Source organism: Hemitrygon akajei, chromosome 7 (genome assembly GCF_048418815.1).
Source record: "Hemitrygon akajei chromosome 7, sHemAka1.3, whole genome shotgun sequence".
Taxonomy (NCBI): Eukaryota; Metazoa; Chordata; class Chondrichthyes; order Myliobatiformes; family Dasyatidae; genus Hemitrygon; species Hemitrygon akajei.
Genome location: NC_133130.1, coordinates 125,981,015 through 126,004,497, shown reverse-complemented (window position 1 = coordinate 126,004,497; position 23,483 = coordinate 125,981,015). Strand labels below are relative to the sequence as shown.

Sequence of the window (23,483 nt, the reverse complement as noted above, 5' to 3'; positions counted from 1 at the left end):
GGCACCTTGCCCTGGTGCTGGGGGGTGATGTCCTGCTGGCCCTTTCTGACCTAATGCCAGCAGAGCAGCGTGACTACAGGGCCCTCATAGTGGCGCTGGAGTGGTGTTTCGAGTGGAGGCCATTGGAGGAAGCAAGGAGGGAAGAACTGGGCAGCAGACGGCGCCATGTAGTAGAAGTGTTGGGGGCACTTGCAGCAGTTCGCCACCACTGTGCTCAGCATGACCACCCCTAGTTCCCACCCAAGGCCCAGGAAGAGCTTGCCCTCCACCCCTTTGTAAAGGCGCTGACACTGGAGTGCCTTCAGCAGTATGTTTGCCTGACGTCACCATCATCAGTGGCAGAGGGAGAGAGGGCAGAAGCAATGTTATTCCCCCAAGGCGTTCCAGCGTTGCCCCCAATGCCGCGAGCCCGGGCTTGTGTCACTGAGACAGAGGAGGAACCTGACGAGGAGCAGCCCGTGAGACAGACCCGACCAGCAAGGCACCAGCCCCACCTCGTGCTACAGAGCAATCTCAGTGACCGGCGTGGCGAGGCAGGCAAAGCGGCCTGGAACTACCCCACACCAGCACCATGTCACAGCTCTGTGCAGCATTCAGGAAACGCCAAGACCTCCAGCAGAATCCCTCCGTTGTTGCCTCCCCGGGTGGGCCATTTGGGTGAAGAGCAAGGCTTCGTGGTGGAGGCCATCAGATGCCAGGCGTTGGTGGACATGGGGTCAACCATCACCATCATCCCATACAACACACTGGAGGAACTCAGCAGGACAGGCAGCATCCGTGGAAATGAGCAGGAGAAAGCTGGTGGGTGCCAGGTGAAAAACCAGAGGAAAGATTAAGGGGTGGGGGAAGGGAAGCAGGGAGAATCATGAGATTCTGCCTTCTTCTACTACCCATAGTGCTTTCCCCTTACATTCCTTCTTCACCTCTCCTGCCTATCCCCTCCCTGCTTTCCCTGCCCCACCCCATGATCTTTCCCCTTAATGGTTTTTCACCAGACACCTTCCACCCTCCCCCCAACCTTCTTTATAGGGCCCCTGCCCCCTCCTTCCTCAGTCCTGACGAAGGGTCTCGGCCGAAATGTTGACTGCTCGTTTCCACCGATGCTGCCCGACCTGCTGAGTTCCTCCAGCGTGTTGTACGTGTTGATTTGACCACAGCATCTGCAGTGTACGTCTGGGTGTCCTCCCCAAAACAGACCAGCTGTCCCTGCCTCAGTGGACAATGATAGCGGTTCAACTGGCTACAGTGACCAGTGACTGTGCGGCGATGAGAGGGAAGAGGTGGCTGTGCATCGCTGTGGGGAAAAGCTCATCAACATCCATTGGCCTAGACCTGCTGTGCCGCTGTTGGGGGGGAGGGGTGTGCCCACGTACATGTTCCAGGTCTCTCAAGCCATGACTCCCTGGCAGGGCAGCACCAGGGAGCAGCAACAACCTCCACCAGTCTCGCAGTGGCCCAACGCAACGCAGAACACCATGCTGAAACCTGCGACTGGTGACGCACACCATCACCGGCCACTACAGCGCATCTCACCGTGCCCCCGTCATCAGCAACCGCATTGGCGTAGTGTAACAACATCAGTAGCACTACAGTGCCGGCCTCCAGTGTGACCACCCCGGCAGTGCGGGAAGTATGGCAGCAGAGCAGCGAGGGCTTGGATCAGGACCAGTGGTGGTGGCTGAAAGATGTCTGGGACCAACAACTTTGCAGCCAGGGATGAGAAGTGGAGCCACGGTAAGCGGCGGAGGCAGTGCTTCAGGATGTAGCCGGCAGCGAGGCAGGCCTCCCACCATTGACCAGCAGCAGCTGTGCAGTGAACAGGAGAGTGACCCTGTGCTGCCCGCGGTAAGGGGGCGGCTGGGCATAGGATGGCAGCTGGAGTGGGCATGGGCCCCGCCCCGGATCTTATACTCTCAGTGGGGAACGCTGGAGATGCACAACGGGTTGCTATTTTTCGACAGCAACAGACAGCTCCTGCTGCAGGTAGTCCCCAGGGACCACAGTGCTACAGTCGGTGCATGGGCTGGTGGGGTCAGCAATCTTTGGGTGGTGAAGCCACAGGGCAAGCCGTGCGGACGCTTTTATTGACCTGGGTGCAGACAGGACGTGGAGCTCTCCGTGCACAGCTGCACCTCCCAGAAGGGGTCAGGGGCACCAGTCTAAAGGTGCCAATGCAGCAGTAACCGATGAGGGCCCCAGTGGAGCGTGTTGGGGTGGACATCCTGGGCTCATTCCCCCACACTGATGTCAGAAACTGCTACATCCTCGTGGCCAAGGATTACTTCACAAAGTGGTCAGAGCGGCGCCACCACCGGTGAGAGACTCGTGGGGGAGTTCTTCTGCCATTTCAGCACCCCTGAGACCCTACTTCAGGACTTCTGGCTGGTCCAACAGGTTTGAGAACTCTCATAAAATGCTGGAGAAAGGCAACAGCCAGGCAGTGTCTACAGAAAAGAGTAAAGAGATGACATTTTGGGCCAAGATCCTACATCAGGATGAAGTTTTCGGTGAGTCTTGATGAAGGGTCTTGGCTCAAAATGTCGACTGTTTATTCATTTCTATAGAAACTGCCTGACCTGCTGAGTTCCTCCAGCATTCTGTGAGTGTTGCTCTGCATTTCCAGCATCCGCAGACTTTTTCAGGTTTGGGAACTCTGGCCACTTTCCGTCAGTGTCACAGTCGAAGTCGATTAACTCAGCACAAGCTGTGGAATTTAACTCTTTTACTTCTGCATTCCTAGCCTCTGCCGAGACCACCTAAGGAGCCACACAATCGGTTTGATTGAGTCAGAAAGATGCAACACACTGCACCATTAGCAGCTTGACATCTCTCACATTTAATTCTATTTTCTACACAGACATTGGCAACCATTACAGTGAGCTGCAGATACTGTGATAATGATTCAAGTGTAAGGCTACAGCTACCTACCCTCATTGTTGGCTGGAGATCGACACAAAACATTAAGTATAACAAAAGCGCATTTGGTGGTAGCATGTTATTTAATACTAATTTATGGCAAACACAATTTTTGCAAAACCATCCATTTTTTAATTCTCTTCCCATTATATAAAGGAATAATCTTGACACCTGGCAATATTGCTATCAATAGGTATTTTATGGTAAGCAGTCCTGAGAAAAACAAAAATAAATAATAATTCCTTGATAACGTGGCTTAGTTAAGAGGTCAGTAGCACTCCGGTGTTGATTCTTTGGTATAAAGCAATGTAGGAGTATCGTGATTACTCTGGGATATGTCCTTCCCAAAAGGCAAAGAGAGGGTGCATACAAATAATTGAGGAGCAAATTTTTCCCCACTATACATCCCTTGGTAACTCATTACACAGTTATGTGAAATCCAGGGAGTAAGAAACTGAAAATCAATTAAAATGCTACATACAAAATGGTGGAGGAACACAGCAGGTCAGGCAGCATCTATGGAGAGGAATATCCTGATGAAGGGTCTCGGCCTGAAACATTTCCATAGATACTGCCTGACCTGCTGTGTTCCTCCAACATTTTGTGTGTGTGTGTTATTCTGGATTTCCAGCATCTGCAGATTCTCTTGCGTCTATAAGAGTGCAAATGCTGAAAATTTGAGACAAAAAGAGAAATTGCTGCAAACACTTGCAGGTCCAGGCAGCATCTGTAGGCAATGAAACAGAGCTGATGCTTCAGGGTGTTGATAAGTGTTCCAGCATTTTCTGTTTGTACTCAATGCATTATGAATCCCTCCAAACGAGATGGAGGAAAGTTCATAACTAAAACAAGGTGAGGAAGAAAATTGTACATATTTTCCAAATATTCTCAGTTGATCAATCTGCATTTGACAGACAAATAAGTAATACTCAGTAGATATTCAAAACTCGAGCATTAGTAATACTCAATAGATATTCAATACTCGAGCATTAGTAATACTCAGTAGATTATTCTTATTCATATAGAACAAAACATCACTTTGTATATTGCTAAGAATGCAATTCCATTGAATAATTAACCAAGCCAGAGGAAAAGTTTTCCAGATGCACTCACTAGTTCACACATTCATCCAGCCACGCAGACACAACTGCACTCTCAGAAACATCCAGGGACACACGCTCAGACAAAGCCACAGCCACATACACATTGAAATATATTTGTGGAAATGTACGCTCACACAAAAAAAACACCAGACGTTGCACAGAATACTGAGTAGCAAAGCCTCTTTGAAATCAGGGTAGTTGCTAGGATGTGGTATGTCTCAATCAACTATTTACAGTGTCCAAGAAACCTGCATGTTCTCCAAAATATGCTTTCATTTCCAGTCAACTTTATTTCCAGTTCCTTTCTTTTCCATTGTGTGCTGGATGGAAAGTCGTCACATCTGAAGATCAAACTGGTAGGAGCTGAGCTTCCATTGGCTGGTGCCTGGCTTGAGCAGGCAACGCTCTGTGAAGGTTACATGCCCTTCAGCGTCGACAAGGATGATGGTGCTTGTCCTGACAATAAGATAAGTCAGATGTTTCAGTAAACTTCAAAGAACTCTGGAGTTTAGTAATGACACGAAACAGAAAGTAAACATAAGCAAATAAGAAAAGCCATATAAAAAGGCACCATGTCCCAGAAAACGACCACTGATGAGCCAAGTGCCTTTTTTAAGAGCAGCTAATCAAAAAAAAAAGAAACGGTTGTTAAATTAAACTATGTAGTTTACTCTTAACAACTTTGGTGAAATACTTAATCATGAAGTAATACCACAAACATCATAGGTTTTGGAGGTTTGTGGTCCTCAATGACCTCCAGAGAGCTCTGCTGGCTGGAGTCAGTGCGTTGGCTCTCGGTAGGGTCACCCATGCCAAACAGGTCAAAGGATAAAGATCAGACTAAGAGTGGTCCACCAGTCCTCCGCGTTCAGGGGTTCAGCTCAGGGAAAACAGCCCTGACTGGTAAAACAGAATTGTTAAGAAACAACAATGAAGAGTCCTTCTGCACGTGAGTGTGACAGTATTCCGGGACTTGCATGACTGACCGAGGCGAAGCTACAGACGCGATGAAGGTAGGCCTGAACACCGCTGGAGATGGAGGACCTTCATTGCTGCCTAAATGCCAGCGGGTATAACAGGCAGTAAATAAGTAACTAACACCATGAGAATTCCCAAGTCCATCAAAATCTGTGACCACAGAAATACTTACATTTTCAAATTCTTCTGTTTTACTATAAACAACTGGAGATTATTAATATTTCATGTAGTACAGAGTACCATAAACACGAGGGATTCTGCAGATGCTGCAAATTCAGAGCAACACACAAAATGCAAGAGGAACTCAGCAGGTCTGGCAGCATCTATTGTGAGGAATCTACCATCTATCGTCAGGACTGAAGAAAGGCCTTGGTCAACTGTTTATTTATTTCCGTAGGTGCTGTCTGGCCTGCTGAATTCCTCCAGCATTTTATGTGTTACTGTAGTTCTTACTTACTGCCCGTTACACTGTTGTTCCAGGCTTCCTTCATCATGTCAGTAGCTTTGTCTCGGTTTTCACCACTGTCAGTCATCCAAGCCCCGGCTGGAGACTCGGGAAAATCATTGCTTTTTCTGTAACAGTTTTGTTTGACCAGTCAGGGTTGTTCGCCCTGAGCTGAACCCCTGAACCTGGAGAACTGGTGAACCACTCTTAGTCTGTCCTCTACCCTTTGACCTGTTTGGCATGGGTGACCCCACCAAGAGCCAAACCATAAAGCCCTGACTCCAGCCAGCAGAGCTCTCCAGGTCACTGAGGCACGCAAGCCTCCAAAACACAACAAGGCTGTGGTCCTCTTGGAGGTTACCTTGTTTGGTACTGACATACATTGTAAACAGTTTCAGGGAATTAAATCTTTAAAGATTCATGTGCAGACAATTAGAGACTCAGCAAACCGTTCTTAACTGTTAATCAGAAAAAATGCTGATTACAAAGAATACTTTGATCCTGGACAGTGGAAATACGAGATATGCCCCTCATGCAATGATTGGTAAAAAAAAAAACTCTCTCCTTCACCAAGTTCTGAGACTCTGGTTCTTCTGTGGTATTTTACCCAAGCAACCATTGTCAGCGTGCAAATACAATACTGCGTGAGGGTCTTAGGCACCTACATACAGCTAGGGAACTCAAGACTTTAACACAGTACTGCAGTAATTTTATGTATTACACTGTACTGCTGCCAGAATAAAAAATAATCATGACCTATGTGAGTGATGATAAACCTGATTCTGATATGGGTCTCTATTGTGGACTGAGAGTGGGAAGGGGGCAGGGAGAGGGAATCATGGTTGGGAAAAGGGGAAGGGAAGGGCGAGAGGAGGGAGTAGGAAGCATCAGAGAGACATTCTGTAATGATCAATAAACCAGTTGTTTGGAATCAAATGATCTTGCTTGGTGTCTCAGGACTGGATGTGTCTGCACTCATGCCAACACCACCTTCCCTGGCACTCTTTCTCTGCCACCGGCCCCACACCCCTGCTGTGGCGCTCTACCCTCTCCATTCCCAACATCCTTTGCTCACACCAGATTTATAAACTCGCTCTTGCTGATTGTTAAGAAATGAATAATTTCAGTGAGGGTTCAGTAAGAGTGAACCCTCTCAATTCTTTACATTCAGGGCTGTCAAGGCCTCTAGCACTACTAACAGCAAATTAATCTGCCAAAAACATCGGTTTCCAAATTCGCCAACAAGCACGGATGAAGGTTGATTTTAATCTTTATAAACATGAGAAAGTCTGCAGATGTTGTAAATCCAAAGCGACGCGACACTGGAGGAACTCAGCAGATTTGACAGCATCTCTGGAAAAGAGTATACAGTAGACGTCTCAGGCTGAGACTATTGACAGTTTATTCATTTCCATAGATACTGTCTGACCTGTTCAGTTCCTCCAGTATCCTGTGTGTGTTCCTCTGCAAAAAGACTAGCAATCAAATTCTCTTTTCACAAATTCCTTATCATTCTGGGGTTCACCATCCTCCAGAACTTTAGATCAGAGCACAATAACCACGAGATCATAATTTTTTAAACTATTAACAACTACATCGCACACTAATCAACGACACCTCCAGCTGGACCTGACCAGCACAGTGTGGTCCTAAAACTTCCTTAGCTATCGACCTGAATTCCCTTACTAATACTTTATTCCCTTATCTCCAAATTCCAAACCCTTCTTAAAATCTAGGGCTCTGGACTTTTTTTTCCTCTATGTTTGCCACATTCAGTTCCTTCTCTGCTGCCCTCACACAAGCCTCTCATGTTCAGACGAATTTAATATCCTCTGAACCAACTTCCTGACATCTAGAATAGATTAAATGTGTTGTTTATGAGCAACACAGACCAAGGATGTGCTGGGGGCAGCCCACAAGTGTTGCCACGCTTCTGGTGCCAACATAGCATGCCCTTAACTCATTAACCCGAACCTATACATTCTGTGGAACGTGGGAGGAAAACTGGAGCATTCTGATGAAACCTGCACAGTCACAGGGAGAACATACTAAATACTCCTTACAGACAGCAGTGGGAATTGAACCCTGATTTCTAGCTTCGTAAGGCATGATGCTAACCACTACACTACTGAACCATCCGCAAAGTACATCCAAAACCGCTGCTCTTCCCATTCAACTGATGCCCATGTATGTTGACCTCTGGTTAAACAATTTTAAAACTCTCACCCTTGATTTGAAATCGAGTGCTGGCAAGGGACGGAGAGGTGGAAATGCTTTCACATCACATCCAGCTGAGTCAAAGTGAGATGGGAAAATGGGCAAGTGCAGAAGACACAGGGAACCTGTAAACACAAGAGATCCTGCAGATGCTGGAAATCCAGAGCCACACACACAACTTGCTGGAGGAACTCAGCAGATCAAGTAGCATCTATGGAAATGAATGTACAGTCAATGCTTTGGGCTGAGACTCTTAATCGGGATGACCTGGTGAAAGTCTCTCCAGATGCTGCCTGACCCGCTCTGCTCCTCCAGCACTTTGTGCACGTTACTCTGGATGTCCAGCATCTGCAGAATCTCGTGTCAATCATAGTGCAGAGGTTGGAAATCTGAAATAAAAAGAGAAATTTTCGATGTTTTGGGCCAAGACATTTAATCAGGACCGGAAAGGAAAGGGGAAGAAGCCAGAATAGGAAGATGGGGGAGGGGAAGGAGTACAAGTGAGAAGGTGACAGGGGAAGCCAGGTGAGGGGGAAGGTAGGTTGGTGGGTTGGGGGAAAACCAGGAGGTGATAGGTGAAGCAGTAAAGGGCTGAAGAAGAAGGAATCTAAGAGGAGAAATGAGTGGACCTATGGGTGAAAGGGAAGGAGTGGGGGCACCAGAGGGATGTGAAGGGCAGGTGAGGAGAAGGGGTAAAAGAGAAGTGAAAATGGGGGAACCTAAAAAAGAGAGAAGGGAGAGGGGGGAAAGTTTCCAAGAAGTTAGAGAAATTGACGTTCATGCCATCAGGTTGGAGACTATCCAGATGGAATATGAGGTGTTACTCCTCCAACCTGAGGGTGGCCTCATTGTGGCAATAGAGGAGACTGTAAACTGATATTTTGGAATGGGAGTAGGGATTGGAATTAAAATAGATGGCCACCATGAGATCCTGCTTTGGTGAGCGAAAATGCTGGACCAAATGATCCCCCAATCTACGTAGTGCCTCACAAATATAGAGGAGGCCACATCAGGAGCACTCGACACAGCAGAGGAAACAAAAAACCGACATATCGGAATGGGATTGGGCAGTGGAATTTATACCTAAAGGTGCAAAAATCAGAACTTCTGAAGAGCAGATAAATGCTGAAGTTTCTGTAAGCTTCCTTCTCAAATGACTGCACTTCCAACAAATCCCTGTGAACATTCAAATATCCTCAGGAAGGTTCTTAAATATAATGGCACACTCCCTGCCTTGTATTCCAACACTTTCTAGAAAAGAGAACGCTGCCATTACAATTGCATGCTGTACTTGCATGCCTATCAGACCACAAAGAGCGTAACAGTTCCCTCGTCGTGTTCACATGAGAACCGGTACAGGCACTGCAAGCAATCTTACTGCAATTGTACATAGATGGTTTTTGTGCAATTTTGGCCAGCATAATTTGATGTACAATTACTTCGGGGGCTGTGGTGTGTAAGCTCACCATGATTGACTGTGAGAACTAGGGATTTATCCTGGAGATCCACAGAGGACAGAGGCATTCCCACAAGGATACAAAACATTCCAGAGAGGATTGACAGGTTAAGTGCCAAGACTCCACAAAGTCTTACTGGAAAATGGTCCCAAGAGAAGGAAACCAGATACTTATTTCAGATTGAGGTCCAGGATTGAATGGCTTATCATATGAAGAGTGTTTGATGGCTCCGGGCCTCTACTCACTGGAATTCAGAAGAATGAGGAGTGACCTCACTGAAATCTGTTGAAAGGCCTCAATACAGTGGATGTGGAGAGGATGTTTCCTATGGTGGAGGAGTCTAACACTAGAAGGCACAGCCTCAGAAAAGAGGGGCTTTCTTTTAGGATGGAGATGAGGAGGAATTTCCTTAGCCAGAGCTGGTGAATCTGTGGAATTCATTGCGCAGACAGCTGTGGAGGCCAGGTCAGTGGGTATATTTAAGGCAGAGGTTGATAGATTCTTGATTAGTCAGGGCATGAGGGGATACGGGGAGAAGGCAGGAGATTGAAGATAAGAGGGAAAATGGATCAGGTATGGTGAAATGGTGGAGTAGACTCAATGGGCCAAATAGTCTGAATCTGCTCCTATATCTTATGGTCTTGTGTCTGTCTGGGTACAGTTAATATATTTGTATTTAACTCTGTTGATAGCTTAATGATAACACACTTCGATAGGGAATGACAGTTCACAACTCACCGAGTGCCATATAAGGGACTGCGAATGAACAATGCTGAGAACTCCTTTAAAATCGGACGGATGAAGTCCTGACCCTGTTCCTCGATATCAGCAGCTGGCAATTGGCTGGGAATAAAATGACAAAATGCCACCATCAGAGCTGCAAACAGTAATGGTTCTGCACTGCTTCGAATTTAATTACCTGCAATAAATCAATGGAACTTTCTTTCCAATCTAACAGAGCAAGCCTGACTCAGTAAGAATCAGAACCAGAACTAGATCTAATATCACTGACATATATTGTGAAATATGTTGTTTGCAGCAGCAGTTCATTGCAAAAGTCTTAGGCACCCTAGCTTTTTTATATGGTTTCAGATGGCATGGACTCCACAGAGCCCTGACCTCAACATCACCGAGACTGTCTAGGATAACCTACAGAGACAGAAGCAAATGAGACTGCCAAAGTCTGCAGAAGAAAGTCATGTTGAAGTTGTATAAAACATTGGTGAGGCCTATTTGGGAGTACTGTTTGCAGTTTTTGTTACCTACCTACAGGAAGGATGTAAATAAAGTTGAAACAGTACAGAGAAAATTTACAAGGATGTTGCTGGGTCTGGAGCTACAAGTACAGATTAAATAGGTTGAGACTATATTCCATGGAACATAGAAGATTGAGAGGAGATTTGATAGAGACATATAAAACTATGAGGGGTATAGATATAAATGTAAGCACATTGTTTTCCACTGGGCTTGGGTGGGACTACAACCAGAGTTCATGGGTTAAAGGTGAAAGGTGAAAAGTTTAAGGACAACACGAGGGGAAACTTCTTTACTCAGAGGGTCATGAGCTGCCAGCACAAGTGGTGCATATGAGCTCAATTTCAATGCTTGAGAAGTTTGGATGAGTACATGGATGGCAGGGGTATGGAGGGTTGTGGTCCGGGTGCAGGTTGATGGAAGTAGGCAGTTTAAATGAAACCATTTAAATGAGACTAAATGGGCTGAAGGGCCTGTTTTTGTGTTGTACTTTTCTATGACTAACTGTGCCAAGTCACTTGGAACAACCTACCAGCCTGCATGACCGTGTACCTAACAGAATGATGCAGTTTTAAAGGCAAAGGGTTATCACACTAAATATAGATCTGATTTATTTTTTATTTATGAAAATATCTTCACTTTACATATTTTTTACATCTGCCTTTTGCAGAGTACTGTATGTACAGTGCCCATAAAAAGTATTCAACCCCACTGATAGTTTTTATGTTTTATTGTTTTACAACATTGGATCTCAGTGGATTCATCTGGCTTTTTTTTTGACACTGTGTCAAAATGAAAACAGATCTCTACAAAGTGATCTAAATTATTTACAAATATAAAACACAAAATAATTGATTGCATAAGTATTCACCCCCTTTAATATGACACAGCAAATTATCACTGGTGCAGCCAATTGGTTTTAGAAATCACAATTAGTTAAGGTATCCTAACTATATATAAACCTGTGTGCAGTCAAAGTGTTTCAATCGACCGTCGTAAAAATACAACTGTACCTGGAAGGTCCAACTGTTGGTGAGTCAGTATCCTGGCAAAACCTACACCACGAAGACAAAAGAACACTCCAAGCTACTCCGCGAAAAAGGCTACTGAAAAGCACAAGTCAGGAGATGGATGCAAGAAAATTTCCGAATCACTGAATATCCCTTGGAGTACGGTTAAGTCAATCATTAAGAAATGGAAAGAATATGGCACAGCTGTAAATCTGACTAGAGCATGCCGCCCTCTAAAACTGAGCGACTGTGCAAGAAGGGGATTAGTGAGGGAGGCCACCAAGAGACCTATGACAACTCTGGAGGAGTTGCAAGTTTCAGTGACTGAGATGGGAGACACTGTGCATATGTCAACTGTTGCCCGGGTGCTTCAACAGTTGTAGCTTAATGGGAGAGTGGTGAAGAGAAAGCCACTGTTGGAAAAAATTCACATGAAATCTTGGCTAGTTTGCCAGAAGGCATGTGGGAGACTCTGAGGTCAGCTGCAGGAAGATTCTAAGGTCTGATGAAACTAAATTGAGCTTTCTAGCCATCATAATACATCATATGATCATCAAAAACCATACATCATCAAAAACACACCATTCCTACAGTGAAGCATGGTGGTAGCTGCATCATGCTGTGGGGATGCTTCATTGCAGCAGGCCCTGGAAGGCTTGTGAAGGTAGAGGATAAAATGAATTGCAGCAAATACAGGGATATCCAGGAGGAAAACCTAATGTAGTCTGCAAGAGAACTGCAACTTGAAAGAAGGTTTTCCAGCAAGACAATGACACAAAGCCAAAGCTACACAGGAATGGCTTAAAATCAACAAAGTTAATGACCTATAGTGGCCAAGTTAGAGTCCAGACCTCAATCAAATTGATAATTTGTGGCTGGAATAGAAAAGGGTTGTTCACTCACGATCCCCATGCAATCTGACAGAGCTTGTGCAGGTTTGTAAAGAAGAAAGGGGTAAAATTGCAGTGTCCAGATGTGCAAAGCTGATAGAGACCTATCCACACAGACTCGAGGTTGTAATTGCTGCCAAAGGTGCACCTACCAAATTCTGACTTGAAGGGGCTGAGTAATGATGCAATAGATTACTTTGTGTTTAATAATTATAATAAATTTAGACCAATTTGTAGAATTATTTTTCACTTTGATATGAAAGAGTCTTTTCTGTTGATCAGCATTAAAGAAGCCAAATTAAATCCACTGTAATTCAATGTTGTAAAACAATAAAACATGAAAACTTCCAAGTGGGGGTTGGTGCAAAAATAGTGAGGTAGTGTTCTTGGGTTGGTTCTTTGCCCTTTCAAAAATCTGATTGTGGAGGGAAAGAAGCTGTTCCTAAAACATTGAATGTGTGTCTTTAGGCTCCTGTCTTTCCTCTCTGATGGTAGCAATGAGAAGAGAGCATATCCTGGGTGATGGGTGTCCTTAATGATGGATGCCATCTTTTCCAGGAGTTCTGGAGTAGGGTTTAAAACTATAACTTTGGAAATGGAGTTGAAGTTTCAAAAGGCTGAAACAGTACCATTAAATCCTTAGAAAAGCTTGGGCTTGGAAAACATTAAAAAATGGGATTTAAACCAATCTCTTTGGCACTGAAGCCAAATGCCCACCCCACTCTTGTATGTCCGTGTCCAAGTATATAGCGACCATTTTCCCCAGAGTCATAGGAAATTAAATGTGGACAAATTACTTGCTCACATGTTAACCTGATTAAAATATAAGGACATATACAAATGAAACGATCATAATTCAACTTAATTTGTACTTATTGAGCAGCAGACAGCATGGTGGTGTAGTAGTTGGCATAATGTTTTACAGCACCACAATTGGGGTTCATTTCCCACCACTGTTTGTGAGGAGTTTGTACATTCTCCCCATGACTGTGTGGGCTTCCTCCCACATTCCAAAGATGTACCAGTTAAGATTATTAAGTTATGGGCATGCTGTTTTGGTGCCTGAAGCAGAGCAACACTTAAGGGATGTTCTCAGCACAATCCTCGGACTATGTAGGTCATTGCTGCAAATGACACATTTCACTGTATGCTTCAGTGTACATGTGACAAATAAAACTAATCTTTATTCAGTAATTTGTTAAATCATGTGTCCCACATAAGTGAGCCACAGGTGACCCCTTACTGTGACCATTGTTTGGATAATACACACGAGAAAGTCTGCAGATGCTGGAAATCCAAAACAACGCACACAAAATGCTGGAGGAACTCAGCAGGTCAGGCAGCATCTATGGAAAAGACAGTTAACATTTTGGGGTGAGACCCTTCTTCAGGACTGAGAAGAAAGAAGGAAGATACCAGAATAAAAAGGTGGGGGAAGGTAAGGAGGCTAGCTGGAAGGTGATAGGTGGGTGGGAAAGGTCAAGGGTTGGAGAAGGAGGACAGGAGAGTGGAACAAAGGAGAAAGGGAAGGAGCAGAGGAGGAGACCCGGGGAAATGATAGGCAGGTGAGAAGTGGTAAAAGGTCAGATTGAGGAAATTGAGGAAGGTGAGGGAGTAGAGGGAAATTTTTTTATCAGGAGAAATTGAGATTCATGCCATCAGGTTGGAGGCTGCCCAGATGGAATACAAGGTGTTGCTCCTCCACACTGGCACAAGAGGAGGCCATGGACTGACACGCCAGAATTAGAATGGAAATAGGAACTAAAATGTTTGGCCACCAGGAAGTTTCGCTTTCACTGGATGGAGTGGAAGCTCAACAAAGCGGTCCCCTAATTTATGATATGCCTCACCAATGTAGAGGAGACCACGTCGGGAGCACTGGACAAAATATTAGATGACCCCAGCTGATCTGCATTACTTGGATGTAGGGACTATCAGAGCCATGTCCAATGTTTGGTCAAACTTACTTTCTAGATGGAAAGATTACAGTAGTCCAAGCTGACTTGAACGGAAAGGTTACCCAAACTGGGACCCGGTAAAACTAATGGAATGTTTGCTCTTCAAATGGTGCTGCTGTGACTTAGCAGGCCAGTGGAAGAGCTGATATTAATGTGGAATAAATAGTATTAGCAGGTTAAAGACAAACATCCTACAAAAGGTGCACAGTAGCTGAATGCCCAAATTAGTGTGGTCTTTCATTGATTTTATTCTAGATTTATTGAGTATACCCGCAAGAAAATTAAACTCAGGGTTTCATATGGTGACATATATTACTTTGATAATAAATTTACTTTGAACTTTGTAAAAGAAAGCATACTTTTCTTCATTACTCATCACATTGAGGAGTTCTTGCGTCAAGTTCTTTGGAGAAAGTGAACAGCTTTTCTGAATGGTTTCTGTGAAAAGCTTTTTCCCGTGAACAAGTTTCTTCCATGGGGTCTCAAGAAGACTGTTGCAAAGCCCATAAATACCTAGGAAGACACAGATGAAACCAAAGAAAGGCGGCATTAATATTGTTTGCACAAAACTCTCCCTCTATACTTGTAATATATAGGATATCAAATCTCCCCACTTTTCAACAAAAGGCTTTAGATGTTACAGAAAGGACAAGGAGGGAGGCAAAAGAGGTGGGGGCATTGTACTGCTGATCAGAGATAATGTCAAGGCTGCAGAAAAGGAGGAACTTATGGACGGATTGTCTACGGAGTCTCTGTGGGTGGAAGTTTAGGAACAGGAAGGGGTCAATAACTCTACTGGGTGTTTTTTTACAGACCACCCAATAGTACAGGGACTATTACAGGACTATTATCTACAGGAGGAGACAGATTCTGGAAAGGTGTAATAACAACAGGGCTGTTGTGGTGGGAGATTTTAATTTCCAAAATATCGATTGGCATCCCCTTAGAGCAAGGGGTTTAGATGGGGTAGAATTTGTTAGGTGTGTTCAGAAAGGTTTCTTGACACAATATGTAGATAAGTCTACAAGAGGAGAGGCTGTACTTGATCTGGTATTGGGAAATGAACCTGGTCAGGTGTCAGATCTCTCAGTGGGAAAGCATTTTGGAGATGGTGATCACAAGTTGCATGCCATCTTGGACAATGACTCCCATCCACTCCATAATGTACTGGTGAGGCACAGGAGTACATTCAACCAGAGACTCATTCCACCGAGATGTAACACTGAGTGTCATAGGAAGTCATTCCTACCTGTGGCCATCAAACTTTACAACTCCTCCCTCGGAGTGTCAGACACCCTTAGCCAATAGGCTGGTCTTGGACTTATTTCCACGGCATGATTAACTTATTATTTAATTATTTATGGTTTTATATTGCTATATTTCTTCACTATTCTTGGTTGGTGCGGCTGTAACAAAACAATTTCCCTCGGGATCAATAAAGTATGTCTGTCTGTCTGTCTGTCTGTCTGTCAATTCTATCTCCTTTACCACAGCATTAGAGAGGGATAGGAACAGACAAGTTAGAAAAGCGTTTAATTGGAGTAAGGGGAAATATGAGGCTATCAGGCAGGAACTTGGAAGCATAAATGGAAACAGATGTTCTCAGGGAAACGTACGGAAGAAATGTGGCAAATGTTCAGGGGATTTTTGTGTGGGGTTCTGTGTAGATATGGTCCAATGAGACAGGGAAAGGATGATAGTGTACAGGAACCATGGTGTACAAAGGCAGTTATAAATCTAGTCAAGAAGCTAACAAAAGGTTCAAAAAACTAGGTAATGATAGAGATCTAGAAGATTATAAGGCGAGCAGGAAGGAGCTTGAGAATGAAATTAGGAGAGCCAGAAGGGGCCATGAAAAGGCCTTGGTGGAAAGGATTAAGGAAAACCCCAAGGCATTCTACAAGTATGTGAAGAGCAAAAGGATAAGACGTGAGAGAATAGGACCAATCAAGTGTGACAGTGGAAAAGTGTGTATGGAATCAGAGGAGATGGCAGAGGTACTTAATGAGTACTTTGCTTCAGTATTCACTACGGAAATGGATCTTGGCAATTGTAGGAATGACTTACAGCGGACTGAAAAGCTTGAGCACATAGATATTAAGGAAGAGGATGTGCTGGAGCTTTTGGAAAGCATCAAATTGGATAAGTCACCAGGACCAGACGAGATATACCCCAGGCTACTGTGGGAGGCAAGGGAGGAGATTGCTGAGTTTCTAGCAATGATCTTTGCATCATCAATGGGGACAGGAGTGGCTCCGGAGGATTGGAGGGTTGCAGATGTTGTTCCCTTATTCAAGAAAGAGAGTAGAGATAGCCCAGGAAATTAGAGACTAGTGAGTCTTACTTTAGAGGTTGGTAAGTTGATGGAGAAGATTCTGAGAGGAAGGATTTTATGAACATTTGGAGAGGTATAATATGATTAGGAATAGTCAGCATGGCTTTGTTAAAGGCAGGTAGTGCCTTACGACCCTGATTGAATGTTTTGAGGATGTGACTAAACACATCGATGAAGGTAGAGCAGTAGATGTAGTGTTTGTGGATTTCAGCAAGGCATTTGATAAGGTACCCCATGCAAGGCTTATTGAGAAAGTAAGGAGGCATAGGATCCAAGGGGACATTGCTTTGTGGATCCAGAACTGGAGGGATGGGTTAGTAAATTTGCTGATGACACAAAGGTTGGGGGTGTTGTGGATCATGTGAAGGGCTGTCAGAGGTTACAGCGGGACATTGATAGGATGCAAAACTGGGCTGAGAAGTGGCAGATGGAGTTCAACCCAGATAAGTGTGAAGTGGTTCATTTTGGTGGTCAAATATGATGGCAGAATATAGCATTAATGGCAAGACTCTTGGCAGTGTGGAGGATCAGAGGGATCTTGGGGTCAGAGTCCACAGGACACTCAAAGCTGCTGCGCAGGTTGACTTTGTAGTTAAGAAGGCAGACAGTGCATTGGCCTTCATCAATCATGGGACTGAGTTTAAGAGCCACTAGGTAATGTTGCAGCTATATTGGACTCTGGTTAGACCCCACTTGGAGTACTGTGCTCAATTCTGGTTGCCTCACTGTAGGAAGGAAGTGGAAACCATAGAGAGGGTGCAGAGGAGATTTACAAGGATGTCACCTGGTTTGGGGAGCATGCCTTATGAGAATAGGTTGAGTAAACTCAGCCTTTTTTCCTTGGAGCGATGGAGGATGAGAGTGACCTGATAGAGGTGTACAAGATGATGAGCGGCATTGATCGTGGGTATAGTCAGAGGCTTTTTCCCAGGGCTGAAATGACTAGCACAAGAGTTTTAAGGTGCTTGGAAGTAAGTACAGAGGAGATGTCAGGGGTAAATTTTTTACGCAGAGAGTTTTGAGAGTGTGGAATGGGCTGCCGGCGGCAGTGATGGAAGCCGAAACGATAGGGTCTTTTAAGAGACTCCTGGATAGGTACATGGAGCTTAGAAAAATAGAGGGCTATGGGTAACCCAAGGTCATTTCTAAGGTAAGGCCATGTTCGGCACAGCTTTGTGGGCCGAGGGGCCTGTATTGTGATCTAGGTTTTCTATGTTTCTAATCATTACTATGCGGCACCAGGCCCAAGACCATATCAAAGCAGCAGGGCCTGCATCTGAGAGTGATGAGCGACCGGTTGTTGAAAAGGTCAGGATGTTGGAGCAGGAGGCGAGGGATGGACTTGTTCAGCTTGCTGCTCTGCGAGGTTTACTCATCTCTGGCATGACTGAGGCTGTAGCCTCTAACTAACGTGCTCCTGGGTTGGCTTTGTGGCTGTGGTCTTACTTTCATGAACTTCAGTTCTGAATGTTTATTTGCTTACTTCTATTGTTTGCACAATGTGTCTTTTTCTGCTATTGGGGATCAATGGTCTTTTTTTAATGGATTCTATTGGGTTTCTTTGGTTTGTGACTGCCTGTAAGAAAATGAGTCTCAAGGTTGTATGTCATTTTCATACATTGATAATAAATGTACTTTGAACTTTAAGGGGTGGCACAGTATTGCAGCAGTTAGCACAATGCTATTACAGCACCAGCCATCTAGGTTCAATTCCCACCGCTGTCAGTAAGGAGCTTGTACGCTGTCCTCGTATCCTCCAGGTTCTCTGGATTCTTCCCACATTCAAATGAATGTTTTGATTAGTAGGTTAACTGGTCACATGTGGGTCATTGGGCTGTACAGACTTGCTGGGATGGAAGGGCCTGTTACTGAGCTGTATCTCTAAATTAATACTTGAAGCAAAGTTCTTAGAACCAGCTGTGAATGGGCAAATTGTGGCAATGTCAATTGTGATTCAAGTCCAACACAAATCAGAGCAACATATTTTGTAGAAATCACCAACTTAGCACCCAAGAAGACACCCTGGGTATTAACTGCATTCAGTTTTAAGATGCATAAGTGTAAATTTCTGCCATGCTGGCAGTTCTGAGTGGAAATTGTTGATGAATGAGACTCCGAATTGGTAAATCACGTGATAGGAGTGGCAGTACTCTACTCGTCAGACACACAACTGGACATTGCATCAATGGAAGATGACACCAATGGAACAGAGCTTTAAAGAGAACTTGCCTGGATGAGCATAACTTCAACAACTCACAAGAACCCCTCCTTCTCTCTCTCTCTATTTATTTAGCAGCACGGATGTGTAGGTTTAGTACTACACTTCACAGTACAGACAACTGGAGCTCAATTCCTAAGCCTGTCTGTAAGCAGAGTCTTCATTCTCCCCACGACGGCCTGGATTTCCTCCAGGTTTCCTCCTCTCACAAAGACGTACTGGCTGGTAGGTTCATTGTAAGCGGTCCCATGATTAGGCTACAAGATGTGACATCTCAGGATCCATCACTGGGTGTCCCCGCCATTTAGGCTGTCCTCCCCTAGATGCTGCCATCAGGCAGGACATACAGGAGCCTGAAGAGCCCTCATGGTTCAACAACACTTCCTTCCCCATTGCCATCAAGGTCTTGAACTGACTTGAAAAACCCTAACATTATCACCGATTATTTTTCTCTTCCTCTCAGTCAATCTTGCACTGGGATTGTTGTTTCTGTTTTGTTGTTTATTGCACACATGTGCAAGTTACAGTATTGTGTAAAAGTCTTGGGCACATTATATATACATATATAGCTAGGGTGCCTAAATACTGTATTTGTCAACGTGGAGCAGCAATTGAATTTGTAAAGCTGGCAGGAGCAAAGAATGTTGGGAATGGTGAGGGTGGAGTAGGGGAGTAGGACAGGTGGCAGAAAAAGAGTGCTGGGGTGGGTGGGATGATGTGGGTGCAGACACACCCAGCCCTGAGACACCAGACAAGGTCATTTGCTTCCATACAATTGGTTTACTGATAATTACAGAATGTCCCTCTGGTGCTTCCTGCAACCTCTCCTCTCCCTTCCCCTTTTCCCAACCATTTTTCCTTTCTCCCTGTCCCCTTCCCACTCTCAGTCCACAACAGAAACCCATATCAGAATCAGGTTTATCATCACTGACATATGTCATGAAATTTGTTTTGTTTGTGACAGCAGTACAGTGCAATGCATAAAATTACTACATTACTGTCTTAGGAACCCTAGCTATATATATGTCGAAGACTATGGCACAGTACTGTATACATAATTTTTGTTAATTGAAGCTTATGCTAACTTGTGCTTGTCCTCATTTTGTGCTATGGCTGCAAATTGAAGCCTGCTGCATGGCTAAATTGTCTGCAGTTGAATGGCCTTCCCTGTGGCTGAATTGTCTGCAGCTGAATGGCCTTCCCTATGGCTGAATTGTCTGCAGCTGAATGGCCTTCCCTATGGCTGAATTGTCTGCAGTTGAATGGCCTTCCCTGTGGCTGAATTGTCTGCAGTTGAATGGCCTTCCCTATGGCTGAATTGTCTGCAGTTGAATGGCCTTCCCTATGGCTGAATTGTCTGCAGTTGAATGGCCTTCCCTATGGCTGAATTATCTGCAGCTGAATGGCCTTCCCTATGGCTGAATTGTCTGCAGTTGAATGGCCTTCCCTATGGCTGAATTGTCTGCAGTTGAATGGCCTTCCCTGTGGCTGAATTGTCTGCAGTTGAATGGCCTTACCTGTGGCTGAATTATCCGCAGTTGAATGGCCTTACCTGTGGCTGAATTATCTGCAGTTGAATGGCCTTCCCTGTGGCTGAATTGTCTGCAGTTGAATGGCCTTCCCTGTGGCTGAATTGTCTGCAGTTGAATGGCCTTACCTGTGGCTGAATTATCCGCAGTTGAATGGCCTTACCTGTGGCTGAATTATCTGCAGTTGAATGGCCTTCCCTGTGGCTGAATTGTCTGCAGTTGAATGGCCTTACCTGTGGCTGAATTGTCTGCAGTTGAATGGCCTTCCCTACGGCTGAATTGTCTGCAGTTGAATGGCCTTCCCTGTGGCTGAATTGTCTGCAGTTGAATGGCCTTCCCTGTGGCTGAATTGTCTGCAGTTGAATGGCCTTCCCTACGGCTGAATTGTCTGCAGATGAATGGCCTTCCCTACGGCTGAATTGTCTGCAGATGAATGGCCTTCCCTACGGCTGAATTGTCTGCAGTTGAATGGCCTTCCCTGTGGCTGAATTGTCTGCAGTTGAATGGCCTTCCCTGTGGCTGAATTGTCTGCAGTTGAATGGCCTTCCCTATGGCTGAATTGTCTGCAGTTGAATGGCCTTACCTGTGGCTGAATTATCCGCAGTTGAATGGCCTTACCTGTGGCTGAATTGTCTGCAGTTGAATGGCCTTCCTTATGGCTGAATTATCTGCAGATGAATGGCCTTCCCTATGGCTGAATTGTCTGCAGTTGAATGGCCTTACCTGTGGCTGAATTATCCGCAGTTGAATGGCCTTCCCTGTGGCTGAATTGTCCGCAGTTGAATGGCCTTCCCTGTGGCTGAATTGTCTGCAGTTGAATGGCCTTCCCTACGGCTGAATTGTCTGCAGTTGAATGGCCTTCCCTATGGCTGAATTATCTGCAGTCATGGTGGTGCTGACTAATCTTTTGCAACTTATTTTGATCCTTTGCAGTAGCTCACCACACCCCCATCAGCCAGCCAGAATGTTCTCTGCTGTACATCTGCAGAAGTTTTTGAGTGTTTTATGTGACAAACCAAATCTCCTCAAACTCCTAACAGCATCCTAAGGCAGCGCCTTCCAGACCCACGACCACTACCATCTAGAAGGACAAGAACAGCAGATACCTGCGAACACCACTGTTGGAAATCCCCCTCCAAGTCACTCACCATCCTGACTTAGAAACATATCGCCGTTCCTTCATTCTCATTGGGTCAAAATCATTCAATTCCCTCCCTAACAGCACTGTGGGTATTCCCACACCTCAGGGACTGCAGCGGTTCAAGAAGGCAGCTCATCACCACCTTCTCAAGGGTAACTAGGGATGGGCAATGTGTAGCTGCCAGAGTAATGCTATTACAGTGTCAGCAATTCCTTGCACACTACATCAGTAAAACCAAAGAATAGATTGTGGACTTCAGACAGGGCAAGACAAGAAAACACACACCAGTCCTCATCAAGGTATCAGTTGAGGAAAGAGTAAACAGTTTCAAATTCCTTGGAGTCAGTATCTGTGAGGATCTATCCTGGGTCCAACATATCAATGGAGTTACAAAGAAGGTATGACAGCAGCTATATCTCATCAGGAGTTTGAGGAGATCTGCTATGTCACCAAAGACACTTGCAAATTTCTACAGATGTACTGTGGAGAGCATTCTAACTGGCTGAATCACTGTTTGGTATGTTGGGAAGCTACTGCACAGGATCAAAGTAAGATGCAGAGAATTGTAAACTTAGTCAGCTCCATCATGGGCACTAGCCTCCATAGTATCCAGGACATCTTCAAGGAGCAGTGCCTCAAAAAGGTGGGCCAGTGCCCATCATTAAGGACCCTCATCACCCAGGACATGCCCTCTTCTCATTGCTACCATCAGGGAGGAGGTACACGGACCTGAAGGCACACACTCAACAATTCAGGAACAGTTTCTTCCCTCCTGCCATCTGATTTCTGAATGAACATTGAACCCGCGAACACTACCGCACTACATTCTTTTTGTATTACTTGTTTAATACATAATAATAAAAACTGAGAATTTCAATAAGAACTATATATATATAGCTGTAATTCACAGTTTTTATTATTACGTATTACATTGTACTGCTGCCACATAACGACAAATTTCACGGCATATCCTCATGATATTAAATCTGATTCTGATTCAGCTCGCATTAAAGGGTCTGAGTCTGTGCAGTATCTCCAAAAAAGACTGATTTTCATGACATTTATGACTTGAATGCCTACGAGAACAGTAAACTTTAAGTTGAACTTAAAAAGCTTCCATGTGGAGTTATGTCACACATCCAGAAAGCATGATTCAAATTTCCATTGTGTGCGACACTTGGAAGTGTAAATTTTGTTCAGCAAAGGATTCGACTTTTCCATTTTACTGTGGGGCACAGAGATATGACAACTAGAAATGAGCATTTAACCTCTCATAGAATTTTGCCTTTCAATAAAAGCACAGCTGATGTCTATGCCACTTTTATGCCCCATCTATATCCTCTGAATCCCTTGATATCTTTGACCTGCCTTGAACACATAATCAATTGAGTCACTACAGTACTGGGTAAGAATTCCCAAGATCCGCTACCCTCTGAATTGAGAGAGGGAAGTGGATCAGCCATGATGAAATGGCAGAGCAGACTCAATGGGCCTAAATGGCCTAATTCTGCTCCTATATATGGCCTTAAGATATTTTTTAGTTCATATCTAACAGAACATAGAGCACAGAACAGGCCCTTAGACCAATAATGTTGTGCTGACCCTTTAACCTACTCTAAGATCAATCTAACCCTTCCCTCCCCCATAGCCCACCATTTTAGATTCAATCATGTGCGTATGAAAAGACTCTTATATGTTCCTAAAGTATCGGCCTGTACCACCACTCCTGCAGCATGCTTACCACTCTCTGTCATAGTCAATCCCTTAATTTAGCACTTGCAACGGTTTCTAGACATTCACCAGGTGAGGAATCAACCTGTTAACCTCAAAGCATTTTGGAAATTTGAATGAGATCTTCTCACGTTCTTCTGAACTTGAGGCAGTGTACCGACCATCTGGGTTGTGGTGTGTTAAATTTTATTAAAATATTATATTAAAGTCTGAACTTTAGCCCTTTGTGAGATTGGAGAGTGTAGGATGTCTACAAGTTAAACACTGTAGGTTTGTTAAATGTTTGTTGCAGAAAGCTGTA

General features: G+C 44.6%; 1 protein-coding gene across 5 annotated transcripts in view; it reads right to left on the bottom strand.

Annotated features, from left to right (window-relative positions):
- Window positions 1-2,980: 2,980 nt before the first annotated feature.
- tango2 (transport and golgi organization 2 homolog (Drosophila)) overlaps window positions 2,981-23,483 on the bottom strand; it is a 259,000-nt gene continuing 238,497 nt past the window's right edge. For all 5 annotated transcript variants that reach the window (XM_073051897.1, XM_073051900.1, XM_073051901.1 and 2 more), the window contains 3 exons: window positions 14,588-14,741; window positions 9,855-9,959; window positions 2,981-4,475 (listed from right to left, as the gene is read on the bottom strand). In XM_073051897.1, the coding sequence (XP_072907998.1) occupies window positions 4,355-4,475; window positions 9,855-9,959; window positions 14,588-14,741 (380 nt within the window). In that variant the 3' untranslated portion in view covers window positions 2,981-4,354. The remainder of the gene's footprint in view (window positions 4,476-9,854; window positions 9,960-14,587; window positions 14,742-23,483) is intronic.